Source organism: Fringilla coelebs (assembly GCF_963513975.1).
Source record: "Fringilla coelebs genome assembly, chromosome: 3".
Lineage (NCBI taxonomy): Eukaryota > Metazoa > Chordata > Aves > Passeriformes > Fringillidae > Fringilla > Fringilla coelebs.
The window spans coordinates 102314645-102334102 of NC_140030.1; the positions used below are offsets into that span (position 1 = coordinate 102314645).

Consider the following 19458-nt stretch of genomic DNA (forward strand, 5'->3'; position numbering starts at 1 on the left):
GTAGTCTCTCCCCTCCCACCTCCCCCAGGGACAAAGATCATCTCGTCAAGGTTTCAAGTTACCATTGATACACAATAGGAAGCCAGAACTGGCTAAGAAATTCTCTTTCTAAACTCCTGCATGATTTCAGAATGTCTATTTTCACAGCTGTTTAACCTCATCCACAGTTACTGTCAAGAGTGGAACGTGTTTCATTATCCCTCTAGGGGATGAGGGCATTTATCATTCCTGCCTATTCTCATTAAACATGCAACAAAAATTACACAACACTTTGCCATTCAAATTTTTCCATTCTATGATGGATCAGCATCACTGCCAAAACTCCCCTTGTTCCCCAAATTAAAACACAAGCACTGTCTCTTCTAGACAGATGCTGCATCTTGTCTTGGTTATCAAGTTCTTTGTGGCAGCAAAGTGGTGTGTTTTTACTTTAGAGGGAGGTCCCCACAGTTCCTTCAATTGCTAATTTCCTATTTGTATTAACTGTTAATAACTTAGTCTTTCTCCATTTCATAACTGCTTTCACTCCCCTTCCTCTATCTCCTTCTGTGACTGAGAAGGAGGAGCTGTGGATTTTTGGAACCTGGTGTGATGTTCTAAAAGCATACCTCTATCACATTTTGCTTATTTAAATGAAAGCAATCTTTATTCTGACTCACTTCACTGGACTTGAGTATTGATTGTGTGAAATGGGTTCTTTTGGAGTACAAAGCACATGCAGTACTGGCTTAAGCTTTATTTTGTTTAGTCAGAACAAAGGATTGCACACACTTCAGCAACATTAAAATTTTTGGAAAAAGGAACATTGCCATCCACTACTACTTTTATCCATCAAGGTGAGGGCTAACGCAGATTTCTTCCACAATGGATGCAACAGAACCTCTAGACTCAGGATCTTGCCATTTAAACTTTATTTGAAAATATTTCAAAAGATGCTTGGGACTGGCAGCAGGGACCTCCAGCTTAATGCATTTGCACTTACATAACTCCCATCTTTACATATGACATACATTAAGAACGTTACATATGACATAATGTGGAAATATGCTTTAATGCAACTTGGAGATCTACAGAAAGGATATCAAGCATGTGCTAGGAAAAAGGTTTAGAATGCTTATGGATCAATACTTCAGAGATGTCAATTATCTGGAAACAGTAAATGCCTTTTCTGGCAGACTGCCATTCTTCCTCCCTTTTTACACAAACTCAGTACTTCCTGTGTAGGTAATAGCAAGGCTTGGTAGGATTAAAAAGCCAGTAAAACTTGATAATTGATAAGTGATGATAGTATAGCCTACACACAGCCTCCAAAACTGAACAGAATTTCAGAGAGAAGAATTTAATTTTGGAGAAGAGAATCAACAATTTAATACAGTAAACTTCAGAAATCCAGAGTTTTGGAGGGAGCAAAACTTCAAATTTATCAGAAGTAGAAAGTGGTCATGAAAGAAATAATCTAACTTAATTTTCATAAACAACTTTCACAAAAATATCAGGATCTAGTAGCTTATCTATAAGCATGTTTCCATCTGAAATCATGCAGCTCTTCAAACTACTTTAATATTCAGGCTGAATGTGTTCTTATCTAATTCCACTCACTGGTTGTCAGGGTCCCCAGTACTGGTATATGGTAAGTTTCAGAATACCTTTTCTCTGTATATTTCAATTTCCTAGTGTTAGCATTAACACTGGGATAACCGGGAGCAACTCACTGTCCTTTGCTCCTCTTCTGTCATTTGTAACACCTCCAAGTATTCACTGATGTGTCTCCAATAAAAGAGATGGTGATGTAAAGCACAGAGCTGCAAAGCAGAGAACTGCCTTGACCAAGTGCAGTGGTTTATAGCCCAAAGCCTTCAAGAAAGCTCATCTTCCTCTAGAAGGCACACACCAGGAATCCTTCCACCGTTCTCATCATGGTTCCCTGCAGTATTCTTCACAGGCAGTACCAGAAAAATGTAGCTTTTGTATCTAGTTGGAAGAACTCTTTTCTTTTTCCTTGCCTTTATGTTGAGCTGAGCAACCTCCATGCACAGCCTGCTGCACAGATCCATTCCCTCTCCCTAGCTGACCTTGAGGAAGTTCACATGGCCATTTCCACACGAAGACTCAATATCTTAATTCTCCTGAACCTCTTCTTTCTGACACTCCAACTCCACTCCATCTGGCTGTGTTCAAAGATGTTCAACTTGCCATATCTTGTGTCCAGTGATTACAAACTGCCATGTCTTCCTGCTGGTGATTAAACTGCCATCCAGCTCCTCACTTCCAGACACTGACTCCTCCTTTCCCCAATCTAGACTACCGATTTTTCCCAAATCAGGTGGTAAAAATTCCTCATTGTCTCTGATGGTAAAATGAGTCTTTCAACACTTCTGCCTGCAGAGCTACTACTCATCCTCTGAACATGTCAAATCATTCCACTTGGAGTGAGCTGAGCTTAACAGTTACATCTTGCGACTGTTTAATGCCATTGATCCCAATACTGAACACCAGAACAAACCCAATGAACAACTCCCATGTATAACCCTTTCAAATGCCCCATCCTGCCAGCTACAACTACACACCAAACCCAGGTATGTTTATTTAACTGTCACTTCTCAATTTCAAACCAACTGTCCAACGAGTCCAAACAGATTCAAACAGAAAACCAAATACACATTATCACAGAGGTTTTGGACACAAAGAAGTCACTCTAATAGTGATGCTCCAAGGCAATTAAGGCTTGCAGACCTGTATTGAATACCTGCATCAAAAAATAAAGATATGCCAATTGTAATAATACTCGATTTGTTGTGTTTCTTCAAACAATAAAAAACCCACTAACCTGTACAAGTACTACGGATAATACAGTGATCTATAATTGGACTGCAGTTCACGGTAATCTCTAAGCAGTGGTGTGCATTGTGGTGCTGAGCAGATTTGTCATCAGGGTTGAACTGAAAAGGAAGAAAACAGAAATGTTGTATTTCACTGCTCAGACATTAAAATAAATTTTTTAGAAGATCTGCTTACGGGTGAGATTCTTACCCTGATTGTCATATATCCAACATAGGCATCTTCAGAACCCTCCATAAAAACGAAGGTGGAATCTCTAGTGTTTTCTATTATAACTTTATCTGCTACTTTTCCAGGTGCTGCAAAGAGAACAATTAAAAAGTCTTAGTTTATGCTGCTGAAAAAGAAATCCTCAAAATACTTACAGAATTCTTCTTGAAGCAACAGAAGAAAATTAACACTATTGTTGGCACATAAATAGTCCTCCTGTCAAAAGGATCTTAAAAAAGGAAGTTTCAAAAGACAATGAAGACACTAGTCTTTAACTAAGACAATGTGGCACCAATTTAGTAATATCTAGTACTGTGAGAAAAACCTCCTCTGTTACAGAGCTAGTTTTTGACTACTACTTACAATGAACAGCTTAGACATGGGCGCCAGGCTAGAGGCAGTTTAACTCTGCTCCAAGTACAATTTCTTCTGGTATTCCAGACCCTTTTATTAATGCTAAAAACATACATTCCATCACTAACATGATCCACTATTTACTAATCTACTCATGACCTACAAGTGACCTCCCCACACTTCTCAAATGCAGGATCCAGAGTTTTGAATTGACGTCCTCATTATTCTTTATGAAAAAAAAACCCCAACTTACTGAATTAGATTGAACTATACTACTGGCAGCATGTACAAAAGGTTATGAAGTGGTTCACTTGCAAAATACTATCATGCGTCATTTGATTTCCTGTGTTACCAGTGAGGCTCTGCTCAATTCTTTACCCTTAATCCTAAGGCAGGTGATGTTTACGTTGGGATGGCACAAGCCAGCAGAGGGAGCACCATTTAACCTCAGCTACTCACTGGAATAAATTCAATGACGCTCATTCACAAGCAAGATCGTTTGTCTGATTCAAACCTCCACATTAAACATGCAAGCCAGAAGCAGCCCTCCCTCAACACACCAAATATAAAGGTGGAAGTTTCCCATACTATAGCAGATAACTTATCTGACAGCATTTTAAACCATTCCCAACTCAACACAAACGTGAGCAGGTATTTATCCTAAATATTTTATTGAAAAGCCTATGCACAGGATTCCTCATGAGCAGATCCTTTTCTGTTTGTTGACATTAGTACACACAAGTGGTATGTCCTGTTCTTTATCACTCTGGCAGAAAGATGTCAGTCAGAATGAAACAACATTTACATTATTATCCAGCTTGTTCTCACTATCTAAAAGCTCAATCTCCGCTTTCATTACTACAGAGCTGCACGTATTTTAAGGTAGTCTGGCTCTCCTCTACACCACTATTCACTTAGTACCAGATAACAACTAAAAGAGGCTTTGATGAGGAGTTGTGTAATCATACAAAACATATTTCTGTGGTTTGGTGACATTTCAATATATTCACCATGGTGCAAATGCAGTGCATAAACAAATCTATGTGTTTCAGCACATGGAAAGGAACAGCACCACAGTACTGCACGTGAACCAAACCCAGGAAATAAACAGAGCCCCAGGAGGATATGAGAGACATTAATCAGTATCAGAACTCTCAGGGTAGCACAGAAAAATTGCACTTCACATTGGGTGCTCTGAAACACTATCAAACAGATTTGTGGAATTATTTGCAAAGCACTTGGATCGTGTTCTCTATAGACACCTTCCTCTCATCACATGAGCTCCTACACAAGCTCTAAGTTCCGAGCTGGGAAGGTCCCAGAACGCCCGTCACAGAACAGGCCAGTTAGTAAGATCACTGCACTTAGGTCTCCCTAGGAAAATAGTGAAGACTTCCTTAAGCATTAGTTTCATTCCAAATGCACCAATGAAATTGTCTGCAACATTCTGCTTAATCTTTGTGAAATCATCATTCAGAGAAATATCTCTATTTCAGCTTTTGGCTTAGACCACTTTAGAATAAAATCAGTGTTGGAACTGGAAACGGAAGAAAAGGGCCATTAATTCTGTAATCAAGCAAAACACAGCTCCCAAGAATTCAGTTTGCTGGAACCTAAGGGAGTCATGTTCCCCAGGATCAGAATTCATGCTCAGCTTAAGGACCATGGATAGACCAATGGAACAGAAAGCCTACAGTAAGGGACTGTCTAAAGAAATATACATTAACTGGATATTGCCTCAGAATTATTTAATTCCTCATAAGGAATAAAACAATTTCCCTTTTCCTTGCATTAGAAGACAAAAAAATCATTACCTTCTGCGGGAACTAACTGTGACCCTGTCCAATTGTACCAAGCAAAAACCAGATACTCTTTTAGATCTTACAGTCTACAAGATGTAAACCACAAAGGTCTAAACCAGTCCAAAATAAAACTTTCAATTCAAAGATGCAGAATGGGTACTTGAAGAAGAACTCAGGCATGTGAAAGTACTCTTGCACTCTAAAATAAAACAATATCTAATAATAATAGTTTTCTTACAATTTTAGATTTTTCCACCCTTAAAATGACAATAACCATTCCTATTGGTTTTACTAATTTTTTTCTTGACTCAAGGATCTTTTGACAATCCATTTTCACTTCCTTGCATATTATTTAAGTCAAATGGAAAATGAAGGGAAAAAACAACAGAGTTTACAACAGAGCTGTAACTCTGAAAATACATATTAAGTGAAGATTCTCAGATCAGAACATGTCTGTACAACTGCTGAAACTCAGCAATTGGGAGATTTTGTGTCTTGAGTGAGATGAGCACTCCATGGAAGGCTCCTATTCCAGCAAACACATCCCCCTCTGCAACCCTGGAAAACAGAATTCTTTTTAAAAATTCAAAGGTATTTCTGTCTGCTGAACTAGATGCAACAATTTTCTTACAGAACCTCTCCTCTTGCTTCTTTCTTGGCAGTTCAGATATGCCAGAGTACTAGTAATACTTCCAAAGCCTTCCTTTTCAACCAACTTCTTCCCTCAGATTTAGGGGAAGAAATAACCCCAAAATTAAACAGAACAAAAAAGAAAACCAGGCATTATTCTGTAAGCACATTTTGCTTATGTGACCAAGCAGAAGCTTCTTCCAAGCTCAAGGTATGTTAAGCTGCCTTTCTAATAATGTTGTGCTTCTTCTGAAGCCAGAAGAATAAACTATTAAAGAAATTTGAGTAGAAATGCAGAGAGATTTGGTGCTGCCTTAATCCTACCATTCTGAAAAGCATGCCAGACTGAACAGAGAAGAGGTAGTTCTCCAAGGCTTAGCGGTTCACTTTAATTTGTTTTCTTTTCCAGTCAAATGAAAATTGACTCTCTCTACAATGTCACTCACCATTCAGAAGAGAAACTCTGAGGAAGTGAAGTCAGCAATGCCAAAAACTGAAATATAAATACATCTAGCATTGGAGGTTTTGTTCCCCAAGACAGCTATTCTGTTACAAAAATACACAATAAAGATCCCTGGCTTTTAAAGGACTGTACTTAAGATAACTGTTTTTCTGAATAACTTAGGTTCATTCCAGAAGAAGGGAAAGCAGATGGCTTTTCAAAACTTAAAAGGAGACAGAGAACATGCAGAAGTTTACCCAGATATTCAAGATATCATTTCAAGTGTCATGAAGGGACTGGGAAATTTTATATCTTAGGACAGTGCCGATCCAGTTTCTCTGGATTTTAAACACTTCATGAATATGATCTGCCCTATTTTCACTGTAATCCTCTCTTCTGTGAAACAGCAGCCAGGGGTTATTTGTCTGTGGCCACATGTCCATGAGCAAGCACTGCAGCCTAACACAGGAGTGGTACCACAGAGAGAACCAGAGCTGAGGATCAGGCACCCCCAGCACACGCTGCAGGACAGGGAGGGGAGAAGGGACTGACTTTGCACTAGTCCTCACCAGGTCCCTCTGACTGAACACACACTGGCTACTGAAGGGCAGTAAGAGTATTCCAGGAACATGTCTTGTAAATTAGTCTCATCCAAAAGGAATCCAGTTTGTGCTCCAAAAGCTCTCCACAACACAGACCAAAGCACTGTAAGTGGGCATGTTGAGAACGTTTAGCTCCAGAAATGCAGTCACAAACTGACAAACTCACATACTAACACAGCCACATCTTGCAGATCTGTGGGGACAATTTTTCAGAATAACACTGGAACAATCTGCCTGTATTGCTCAAAACCATTCTCCCTGCCAAGGCTGCAAAACCCAGGCAAGAAGTGCCAGAACAGTCTCACTCAAGAACAAAACAGTTGGTATGGAGAACAGTTAAATACCCAAAAAGATAGACTTTGCAAAACAAAGAAAATATCTGCAGGAAACACACCCACCAAAACAAACAAAAAACCCCCAAACCCACCATCCTTCATAAAACCCACAACCCAGTAAACCCAACCAACCCAGAGAGATAGCTTCTCAAAAACACAAAACAGTAGGTAATTGACTTCCAGATCACCACAGAGCAAGAGGTCTGAGACCCCTTAACCAAAATCTCTACCAGACAGTAATAAAGCCTGAATTCCTACCAGTTACATGCTACTGGGAACTAGCATGCTCCTAGTAGTGACACAAAAAGCAAGCAGGTCCACAAGTATCACAATTTGCAGCCTGGTATATTATATTAACTTCCTAAACCTTTCCTATTGTCCAAGTCTTATTTCCTTCTCCATAAAGGTTCCAGCTCAGAGGAACAGTTGGCAGAGAACAGAGGAAGAGCCTCCAGTCTCAGAATCTTTCTGCTGGATGCTCTCATTTCCTTCCTCAAGATGGAATTATGATACTGAAGAAAATGGGACAGATACTAATTTGGGCTTGTTGTCACTGCTGGTTTCTACTCTGGAGATGGGTTTTTTATATATATATATATATATGTATGTATGTATGTATGTATGTATGTGTGAATGTAAAAGTTTCAACTGCAGTCCTATTACTGAATACGCTTTCTGACAAATTCAATTTCTTTCTCATGATGAAATAAAAGGATAAATTAAGTTTTTCTGAGAACTAGCAAGCAGACAACAGCATTTCAGTCTGAAGCATCAGCTACTTTTGAGTTAGTGATGCTTGTACAAAAACCACTCATTCACTAGGTAGATGAAGGAGGATGGGCATTTATACTGGATATTTAATATACCTGAGTATCATGGCAATTAACATGGTAATTAACACAAGTTTCAGTTAGTGATGCTCCCAGTTTACATACCTGCACCAATCATGGTGATTGGAGATTCTATATATATCCATTCATCAGTATATATACCAGAGTGAACGAAGATAAGTCCATCAAAATGAGCTTCTTGAACTCCACCAAGAGCATCCTCAATGGTATCATAATACTAGAAGAAAAGGAACAGATTTAGAATAATGTCCATTTCTATTTATATAGATACATAAATAGTTTTAAGAACCTCTTTATAAACATACCAGCATATTTTCTCTTCCTTTGTATCTTGCAGGATTACTGTAGAAGTGTTCAGCAAAACCTGGCTTTACATGTGCTCCTTTGTACTGAAACAAGGAAGAGAGTTTGTGAGAAGCTTGCAGACAGGTGGGCCTGAATGCACTGACAGGAGATCTACTAATTCCCTAATTAACAAGCCATTTGCTGATATCAGTTTGTCCCAGGAAGGAAGGATCATATACTGACCTCACACTCTAGGCACACAATTTGAAATGGCAACACCAGAAACCATCTGAGCCTAAGGCAATGATCAACTAAGCCAAGAGTCCAACTACTTACACAGCCATAAGCCTCAAATCTGACTGAAAAGCCTCATACATCTGAAGCATTCCACAAGAGCTGTCCTTACTTCCATCTCTTGATTCTCTAGCAGCTAGCCAAAAAAACTGCATTTATATGGTGAGGAAAAGAGAATCCTATACCTTCACTAGTGACTGAATACTAAACAAAAAAGCCAAGTCAAGCATTTGTCCTCAATGCACTTCAGAAATTCATTAACTAACAACACATGGCATTGTATGGTACACTCACATTGATGTTTATTTCCCTTACTTATGTTTTCCTAGTATCATGGCAAGCCATTCATTCAATACCTTTGAAATTTTGGATTAGAGATGCAATCATGTTCCTTAAAGGAAAGTTGTTTACCTCCAGTCAGGCCAGCTGTAAATCACTATTAAGCCCGAGTGGCATTTCCAACATGTGTTTGGTTCACCAGAGGAAGATGCACACAAATCTGATAACCAGCACACACATTGGTTCAGTAAGATATCACAACAGCATCTTCCACACAGAGTCTCAGACCGTGACAATCTTGTACACAAATTTTCAGTGATGCAAAACCCAACGCAGCAGAGCTGGATACTCAAGGACTCCACTTTACCATGTGGTGTCTCCCTAAAGTGTGCCTCAAAACAGGAAATAACTTCTGCATTCCCCTACTGCACAACACCACAAGGATTTTGAAGTCTAAACCCAAGGTAATTACTGTTTGTCAGCCACATTTCAGAAGCGTGTGTTTTTACTTTTATAAATACCTATGAATTTGAATATAAATGAATAAAACTGTTACCAGCTGCTGGAAGCTTTCTTTCCAGGGATTTGGATGTTCATATTCTTCTGGATTAATCTGATAAAATTTACCAGGTTCAGGATGCATCATTGGACGAGTGTACTCAAATACTTCCATATACAATCTTTTCCTGAGCAGAAGAGAAAATTAATTTTAATTTTTCATTTTAATCCTCCATTTTAATATAAAACCAAAGGCTAAAACCCGGGGTTTTTTTGAGAAGAATTTGCCAGTGACTGTGAATATGACCAAGATCAGCACCTACCACTTAAAACCAATTTTTTTGCTGTACTGACTTTGGTGTTTTTCTGAAAAAATTTCTATGTGTATTATACGCCAAGAGAAGAAGTTCTCAACATGGACTTTTCATGAAGAAGCTTAAGCAGTTACAAACACTATTTGTGAATCAAACTGTATATTAACTACAGCATTAGCACTTACAAAAGCTAGCAGCACAAGTATAACAAAACTTAAGACCAAGTGTGCCACCACCTCTTCCTCACCTTGCCAAAAAAAGACTGAAAAATGCATTCACTGAGAACAAGTGATGCACTGTATTCCAAAGAGTTCATCAGTGAACAAATTACAGTGGTTTAAAAAGAAGAAAACAGTACACAGCAGTTGGATTCTTTTCATTTGTGCCAGAATGCAAATAATTGCAGTGTCTGAGCCTGCTGATATTAAGCCCAGACTTACAGGATGACACTGAATCACAGAAGTTGTAATTCATCTGACAAGGCATCCCCAAAGCTGTCTTCAGGACAGCAAAATGGGGTAGTTCTGTGATGTTATTTTTATTTTGGTCTTAATCTTTACTTTAAAAACAAAGCAGCTTAAGAAATATGTTGTTTTACTCCCTTATAAAAAACTAAAAATTTAGTTCCCATTTATTAAAACTCTCAATAACCCAGGGGTAGACCAAACTCATGTGAGAAAACAGCCCAAGTATCCAACCATTACACAAAACAAACAAAACTCAAACCAAACAAAAACCCCATTTAAGTAACACTAGACAAAGCTCGCATCTAAGTTGAAGAAATGTTTTGTTCCTTCTGTGTGAAGCAACACATTCCCCACAGTCACCTAAAAAAGGTTAAAGGGGGAAGAAGGAATGGCAACTGAACGAACTGATTTTTTTAAAATAGGCATTGTTTAACTAGTATCTACACTACTAGAGAATCAAGTTTTACTGTTTGATACATATAATACAAAAATAATGCTTAACTAAACCAGACATAATAAAATAGAACTGGTATTCCTTCAATTAATTGTAACCAGCATTTCAATTTTTCTGTTGTCCTGGCATCTTGAGCAGCACATCTAGTATTTCTCCAGATAATGAGGAATAGCTTTTCACTTACCACAAAATTGGATCATTAGCCAGCTCACTGAAGCGTTTACACACACAAGCTGCTCTACAGAGATCCTGCTCCAGCAGGTAGGAGAAGATCTTTAGAACCACTTCATCTGGCAACTTCTCCTGAAGATACTGCTCTGCAGGTGCTGCTATTAAACAGTAATCAATACAAGGTTATTGACATATCTAGTGAGTTCAAATTCCCCCTGAAAAGATTACCAACTTGTCACTTGAAAGGTTCCCATTTAAAATGTCAATTATCTCAAGGCAGCCTTTTTTTAAAGCTCGTTTCTTCTAAAGCCAAAGGCAAAAAATCTGATAGAAGTTATAGACCTCAAGCCTTCTTTCCAAACTTCTTATTTCAGCTTTTCTATTGGAGGAATCATTCTGCAAAGAAGTGCAGATGTTAAGCAGGCTACTGTGCATGTTCCAGAAATGCTGGCTTCTCACTGCTATTAGCTTCATTGTGGTTCAATTAACCCACATTATCTATACAATAATAATAATGCAATCCCAAAGCCAAAATGTCTGCAAATGTTTTCAAGCACAAAAGAATTTAATCAGAAATAGTCACCCTCTGGAAAAACTACTAGGAAGAACTTCCTTGTTCTCCCACAATGAACACATTAGGGAAAGAGGACATCTGGGATGTAGGAAATCAACTGCCATCAATAATTCCCTAGTCTCCTCCTTGCCCTTACTCCTGTTTATGTTTTTCCTTTTAAAATGAAAAATCTAAACCAGAAGATCTATTAGTCTTGCCAGATGCATTTCTTCAGAGAGGCTGGAGAAAGCTGCATTCCCATACCAATGTGTAGAGACAGGAATGCACTTTGTTAAATCCTGCTATGGACACTCCACATACAATAGCTCCTTTGGGAAAGCCCTGCCTGTAGTTTGTGTTCTCACCAGACCCTCCTGAGGCAGGAACCTTCAAAGCAGGTGAGGTCTGCTTGCAAAGGTCACTTTTTTGGCTAATGCCTTCAGCATCCTCTCTATGATCCCAAAGGCACAACCACACAGAGCAGCTTCCAAAGTTTAGAGCATTTGTATGCCAGGCATTCAAAGTTTGTGCCTGCTAAATTCACAGCACAATTACATTTATGTAATGCCCCCATGTAGCATCATATTTTCTTAGAACACCTGAGCCTAAGGAGCAACAGGACTGTCATTTTGGCTACTACAAGAAGCCTATTGAAGTGACCTTAAGAAAGATGACCTACTAAATATGAGAAAATAACACTCTGAAAAAGAGTATCCGTGAAAGGTTTCACATATAAACAAAACAAGTTGCCCCAGGATTCCCCGGGGCAAGACAGCACAAAGAAATGTGTTATTTTCAGCTGTAAGATGGAGAAGACAGAAACTGGAGGCACCAAACTGTTACTTTTTTACCCCACCTTAAACTGGGGTCTGCAGATCACATCACCAGAACCTGTGTACTCTGACAGAAGTGATTTTTTCAGTGTCATGCTTACACCTCTGATCAGACCAGGGAGTAGAAATTCTGAAATATTCCTGAGATTGCAGCACCTTCCCTGAAAGTGTTCCTTATTGTGCCATCATATGAACGTCCCCATTAGTGATTCCAGAGTGCCAATTTCATGTCAGAAGCCAGAGATGCATTTTATGTATTTATGTATTTATGCAGTTGACAGCTGCTCAGAGCAGTATCACAGCTTGCAGCCGTAAACTATAGGTACATGCCACTTCAACCCAACAAAAATCTATGCTGTGTTAAAGTGGTAAGTGCCATCACCCCACATGCCCACAGCTATTTGCTCCCACACTACCCTATCCTCCTCCAGCTGATGATCACCTCCTTGCTGTAGTCCATTGCAAGCTACAGAATTGCTAGCATGGGACACAAGGAAAGAAACAGGAATGAATGACCAGAAGTTGGCCAAGACAGTTCTCTGCAACAGCATTAATGGCAGTCTACAAAATTTTTTTTATTCAAGAAAAAAACAAAACAAAACAAAGCCTTATGAGCCAGACCGAATCCAGTAAGTTGGTAAAACTTACAAAATGCAAGTAGCCTGGAAAGGCATTCTGCTCAAGAGACACTTGGGGAGCCTGAAGAGCTTAACAGCAGCCAGTAAGGGGAACATGGTTGGGCATCACCAAAAAATGTTACATGCATTATCAATGCTGGTTTAAAAAAAAATAAATTTATCAATGGTTTTTTAAAAGGTTTTTTCCCACTGAAGTATAAAGGGTCAAACAGGCAGGATCAGTTCATTCTACATCCTAATTACTCTTGAAATGCATCACAGGATAATTGAACATTGCTTCTGAATTAATATTTTTCTGGTAGCTTTCCAGTTAGATGCAGTCTTCTACTGCCTCACTGAAAGCTGAAATGTTATATTGCAGATGCAAACCAGTAAATCTTCCCAAGTTTTCCACAACCTGTCTTCTCCTTTTAACACAAATCCCTAAGGCATACGATTTAAGCAGTTACTTCCATAAACAACCTGCAGGTTTTTTTCTTCCTTTATCTATGTTAGGACCTTGAATAATTTCTTATTGAATGGAGAAGCACACTAACATAGTGCCTTCCCACTGCTCCAAACTTCATAATCCTGTTTTCCTCCCTATGCTCACTTTCAAAATTGAACAAAATTGAAATCCAGATGTGTTTCCTTAGTGCAAGGGACAAGGAGCAACCTGGAGAAAGTGTCAAAACACTTGAAATAAAAAAAATAATAAAAGTTGTAAAGCCTCAATTAACCTTCTTGCCCCTGCAATTTTTCAAGTTGCATTTACTTGGAAACCTAGGCACTGCTTTCAAAATGAAGATGATGATTTTACAGGTGTTTGCTATCCTCACTCAGCTTTATTCAAAATCCTGTAGAAGTGAGCAATTTAATTTAAATTGCCCTTCTGCTCAATTAAGCAGGGGTTGATTTAAGATTTCTCCACTCAAATCACTGATATAGTGATTACCAGGTGAAATTCTCCAGTATAATTTGCAAAAGGCTAATTTGCTTCTTGATGTGAAGACTTCTCTGTATCCAAGAGAGACCAACACACTTTTGTTCCATAAATCCACACTTCACATCCTGGATATCTTTTAGTAATGTGTCAAAGCGAGGATGTAATCAATGTGTTCTTCCTCTCAGCTTACAAAAATGAGCCAAAACAGTTTTTAAAGGCTTGTCTGGCCACCAGATCAGAAGCACTTATATGTTACTACTCCTGACATTTTCATGCCTATTGATGAAGTTAAGGTAATGGACAAAATGCATGGTCATATTAAAAGCACCACAACGAGTTTTCCAAATAAGTGTCAAAACCAGACAAGAACAAAAATAAAAATGAAGTGTGAGAGGTCATCACCAATCTTTATCTTTGCCCTAATGAAAGCTGACAGTTGAACTATTTATGATTTAGTAAGCATTACTATACTGCACACCTGAAAGTTACAAACACAGCTAGTTATGTCATTCAGTTTCCACAGGATATTCACAAAGCTAACTCAGTTTCAGTTTTGATCATTTTGCTGATAGGGACTAGCAAAGTAATACCAAGACAAAGAGCAGGGAAAGCTGCCTGAAAGTGAATTTCCTTCTTTGTACAAAGACCAAGAATGCCATCCCAAGAATCCAAAATTGTAAATTATGTCTTATATGGCTGCCTTTTTTGTCCACTTTAGTGGAGAAGATGGAGACAAATAGCTTTTGCTCTATAGGGACGTATTTAGTAAAAATCTTTTCTTGTAAAGAAGCAGAAATATGTCAGAAACATAGCATGTATTTTTCTTGGGAAAGTATCCTAGGAAATCAATAGGAAAAGAAAAAAATCAATTTAAAAAGTCAGTAAGTTCTGTAAACTTATGCATGTTCCTAGTGTACAGAACAATCAGTAAGTGAGCCAGTAACCTCAAGTCTCAGAATGTACTGCAAATCCATAGTTCAGTGAAAAGAGAAATTTAAAATAGCAACACTCCCAGCAGAACTAACTCTGAAATCTGTATTAAAATACACGTTTTTCTGACTCCTGGCTCCACTCCAGTTGGAAACTTTAGTTGACTGGCATTTCTCCTTTCAACTTCACAGAATTTTCCTCCTCTCGGAGTCTGTACAAGAAGGAATGGTTTTCCACCAAGAAATTTTCCTGTCCCTTGCCTTCATTTCATCTACAGTTCTAAAATAAACACCTGTACAGCCCAGATGACAATACACAGTCACCACTCGTGACAATCCAAGAAGTCTCACACCTACAACTCAGTTACAACAGGTATCATTACCTAAGCTAACAAAAAACGTGAGGTGAAGGGGACTGTCTGTTAAAATAAATCTCACCAGAATCAACATTTGTACAATTTTAGACAAATCTCCTAGAAACTCAACAGGGAGAATAAAAAATAACTGTTGCCCATACTGGGAAAGAGATTAATAGAAAATGGTTTGAGGAGGACACTCCTTTCTCACTGCAACTGCTTTGAACATGGTCTTAAAAGGAAAATTGTAAAATCACTGTTTACAGTGATTCCTCTGTCAATTCCATGCTGAAGAAGCCTCTACAACCCCCACATGAGCTCAAGAATCTAACAAATGGAATGTGCAGTGAAAGCGCGGAGAATTCCTCAGGAAATCAGTGTCATTCATGTTGGAAAGTTACACACTTTCACCAAAGAAAGGGGGAGAGTAAAAGCACAATGACTAACACAGCAAAGAGCTGAAAGAAATGGAAATAAAACTAAGAATTGTCAAGAGAAACAGAGTCTTTGACAAGACAACTCTGCACAAGGCTCCAGAGAGCCAATCAGGAAATGAATCCATGCAAAATGACACAGATTTATGTTCAATTGGTTCTGGCTATTTCAAAAATATAAATCTAAAGTTAAATGGTTCTTAAACAGCTGCTGAAATTAGAGAGTTGATCAAAGAGGGGGAGAATAAAACAAAGGGGGAAAAGGACAAAAAACTATGCTATGGAGAAAATGAGAAGCCAGAAAGAGCAGATCTCAACAGAAGACATGAAAACAGACCCAAAGTATTGTGCCAGCTGCTCAGCTTTAATTCACAATATTAATGGAGAGGTGGACTAAAAAAAAAAAAAAAAAAAACAGAAGCAAGAAAAGCAGGAGAAACCACATCAATGGGAGTTGCCAAGTGCTAGTGATGATTTTCCAGGCAAGAATGACAGCAGCTCTCATGGAACTGAAGAGTGTGTCAGGAGACAAAAAAAAATAGAATCAGAGAGATTGAAAAACTACACCAAAACCAGAACAAGCAGGGGGTGTATGCCTGTATATACCTAAAAAGTGTGTGCACACAAATAAAATACACACAATACAGTTATATACACATGTACTGGATGTGTGTTTATTATACAACATGCATTTACTGTAGATGTGTGCAAAAATCTACATACATTATGTATGCAGGTATATCTGGTTTTTATTTACAAACACATCAAGTCTCTCCCTCTCTCCACAATGAAGTGCTATGATGACATACCCAAACTACCCATGAAAATGCAATGGAACAATGCCATCAATATGAGAAATGGTAATTAAGCATTGCAGTTTTACTGCTCCTAACAGCATCTTAGATACAACTACACAGCACTATGAGAATAAAAACACAACCAAAACATACCTGCAGTGAAGAAGACAGAACAAAAGATCAGATTCAAAAAATTCTGATTAAGATCATGCTACCAAATTTGAAGATCAGAACAAGCTTATAGTTTTGTTTTGGTACTTTTTCCCCACTACTGTTTCTTAGTTTGAGAATACACCGAAAAATAGTTTGGGGACAGTCTGCGTGGGAGAATGTGTGACATTAAAATGTTTAACTCCTTCTCCCTTGCCCTTTTCTTGTACAAAAGTTATTACCTGATAAATCCTGGGATTTCCCAGATACTCTAGCCCGTTTTGCTCGGTGACCAAAGTTTTCAGTAGCTGAAGTAGAGGCACCCTTTAATGAAACAAAGGAGAATTAGTTCAGTCATTAGATAACTTAAGAAAAATACTAATTAGTTTCATATTCTTGAAACAGTAACATTTCCTTTACAATTAAACCCAAAGAAGTTACCTCCATACTGCTCTTTGTAGGACAAGCTGTTCTTTTAGGTAGAAGAGTTTTTCTGCGAAGTTGGTATGGGCTGTTTTGTGCACCAGGACCTGATTCTTCTGCAACCATATCTGCAGGTACATCATCATCTACAAAAAAAAAAAAAAAAAAAAGAAATTTGATAATTGGAATTGTAGTTATGCTTTATATCAGGGAAATGCTACAGAAATTTTCAGGTAAGTATGTAGTCAGAAGGGTGGGGACGAAGCGCTAGGGAGCAGAGTACTTCTAGTAAAAAAAAAAAAAAAAAAAGTCAGAATACCACAGCATACGAATCTAAGTTCCTTCATGTGTACTTTCTCCATACACACACAGCAGCTACACCAAAAGCAGCTTAGGAAAAAGCAAAAACCTAGGCTTTTGGTTTCTCTGCAAGCATTTAATTCACTATGCTAACTCAATCACCTCATTACTTCAAATTTTTTACCTAACACAATCAGCAAAATGAGGAACACTGAAGTGTCAATTATTAACTAAATGTTATCAAGAAATCCTTCAGTAAACATAGCACTTAGTACAAAACTCAAGACTGAGTTTTCCTCAAACATTTTGGGAATAGCTCAGGCCAGCACACAAAACCTTCTGTAAAATGGCGGCAGCTTTAAATACATACATTCTCTTCACCTAAATTACACTTGAAAAAGTAAGAGCATATTTTCTCCCTGCCCTTTAAAAAAGAAGTGAAGAAAGTGTCATGAGTATAATTCTAAAGGCTTTGATTCATTAGTTTCAATTTTCCCTGTTCATATATTTATGGAACATACTTGAAACAAGCAAGGAATAATTACTCATCACTGCATGCCCTATAACTAACATTACATTATAAAGCTGCAAGAATTTTAAAAAGGCCAGAACAAAAAGCATCTAGAAAACAAATTAAAACCAACTCCACTTAAGAAAAATATATACTTTCTGCAGATGCTTAACTGTGAGAAAACAATTCTGCATTTCCTTTTCATTTTAATTGCCTTTTTCTTCTTAAACTGGGCAAAATGTGATGTGAAAATAATAGCCATAAAAGCAATGCCACAGAGCCAGCAGTTTTCCTGAATACATTAGGCTGAAGAGACTAATGTAAAAAAAACAAAACAACACAAAAAACCCCAATATGCCTCAAATAAAACTCCCCTACTCTTCCAATACTACAGTAGTCTGTTTAAAAAACAAAGCAATCCAATTCTGAAGTGACTCATTAGCATTTCAAAATCTTAATCTCATGATTTTCCTAAGGGTTTCTGGTTTGGGGTTTTTTGATATAAATTACAAAACATTGTGCTTATATTGGATTATACATACCATGCAGCCTGAGCTGCTACATCAGTGAAAAAAACCACCAAAACCCCAAACTATTTTTCCCCTTCCTTAGCAGATATTTATAAATGGCCATGTACCATTAAAGATCACAACACTGCCACAACATCCAAATAGAGGACAGAAGCTGTGCAAAGATGAAGTTCACTGGTGATGTGTACACCTCCACACAGGCTCTCAGAGCAATAGAGGAGAGCTTCACCAGCTCATGAATCCACCTGAAAATTAACCTGCAAGTACCTCTGTGATCAGCCTTCAGCCAGCCTAGCAGCTGGTCCAGCTCAGCACAGCCACAAGACCACATGACTAGGAAGAACCACCAACAGCACAGATCTTTAAGGACAGAAGTGAACTGTGAAATTTCTATCAAGACCCATCGCTTTTTAAGAGAGCCACCTCCAAAACTTCAGCTAGAAGCTGGCTCACACTCCCTGTCTGCAGCTTCCCAGGCACACCTCTCATCTGAGCACTCCACTACCTAGGAAGGATAAGTACTTATGAATTATGTAAAAAGCCTACAGGACATTGATAGATGAACTGCAGTGAATTTTCCTGTGAAGACGTGTCAGGCCCAGCGTGGGGATCACTGCCTGTGGGAGGTCAGTGACCTCAGAGCAGACTCAATGCACACTCATGGTTCAGTCACTTGGTTTTCTTTGCATCTCTGATGGAAAACACCCTCTCAATTTAACAAGGCAGGCAGAAGACAGAAGCTGCTACAGGAGAACTCCCAGCCTTCCCTGGCACACCAGAGCAGAAAAGCAGCCGTGGGTGTGAAGCAGGCCCTGCCAGCAGGAATTCAGGCACCACCACCAGCCCCACAGCAAAACACCCAAATGTACTCAGACACTGCAGCAGGGATCGACTGTGCAGCCCTAGTTTCTATTTTAGATTTGATACAGTAACTATGATTACTGCCACTAATATCCCCCAGAAACTACCTGGGGACTTCGAGCATGGTGTCCCAAGCCCCCCCGTGCTCCCCTGTTTTGCATTGAAGACACAAGATGACTGTCAGAACAGCTGGGTTTTTCCCTCAGCTCTGGATGGTCAGTACAATGGTTCAAAATTGCCATAGGAAACACAGCAACAGCATAATAAGCAAAGATAACAGGGGAAAAAAACAGAAAGCCAAGCAGAGAATTTTGATCTCTCAGTAGGTGATGGAAAGGGCACAGATAAACTCCAGTCAGGTCTGCAGAACATCACCCATGGAGGCCACAAAG

At 38.7% G+C, this 19458-nt stretch overlaps 1 protein-coding gene across 2 annotated transcripts in view; it reads right to left on the reverse strand.

The window, feature by feature from the left end:
* Positions 1-19458, reverse strand: part of FBXO11 (F-box protein 11) — a 68774-nt gene that overhangs the window by 17033 nt on the left and 32283 nt on the right. The window contains exons 2-9 of one of the 2 annotated variants that reach the window (XM_084203231.1): positions 16883-17010; positions 16684-16765; positions 10840-10981; positions 9479-9608; positions 8370-8453; positions 8149-8281; positions 3031-3137; positions 2828-2939 (exon numbers count right to left, since the gene is read on the reverse strand). In XM_084203231.1, coding sequence (XP_084059357.1) covers positions 2828-2939; positions 3031-3137; positions 8149-8281; positions 8370-8453; positions 9479-9608; positions 10840-10981; positions 16684-16765; positions 16883-17010 — 918 coding nt within the window. Of the gene's footprint in view, positions 1-2827; positions 2940-3030; positions 3138-8148; positions 8282-8369; positions 8454-9478; positions 9609-10839; positions 10985-16683; positions 16766-16882; positions 17011-19458 lie in introns of both variants that reach the window. The other variant, XM_084203230.1, reaches the window with a different exon arrangement.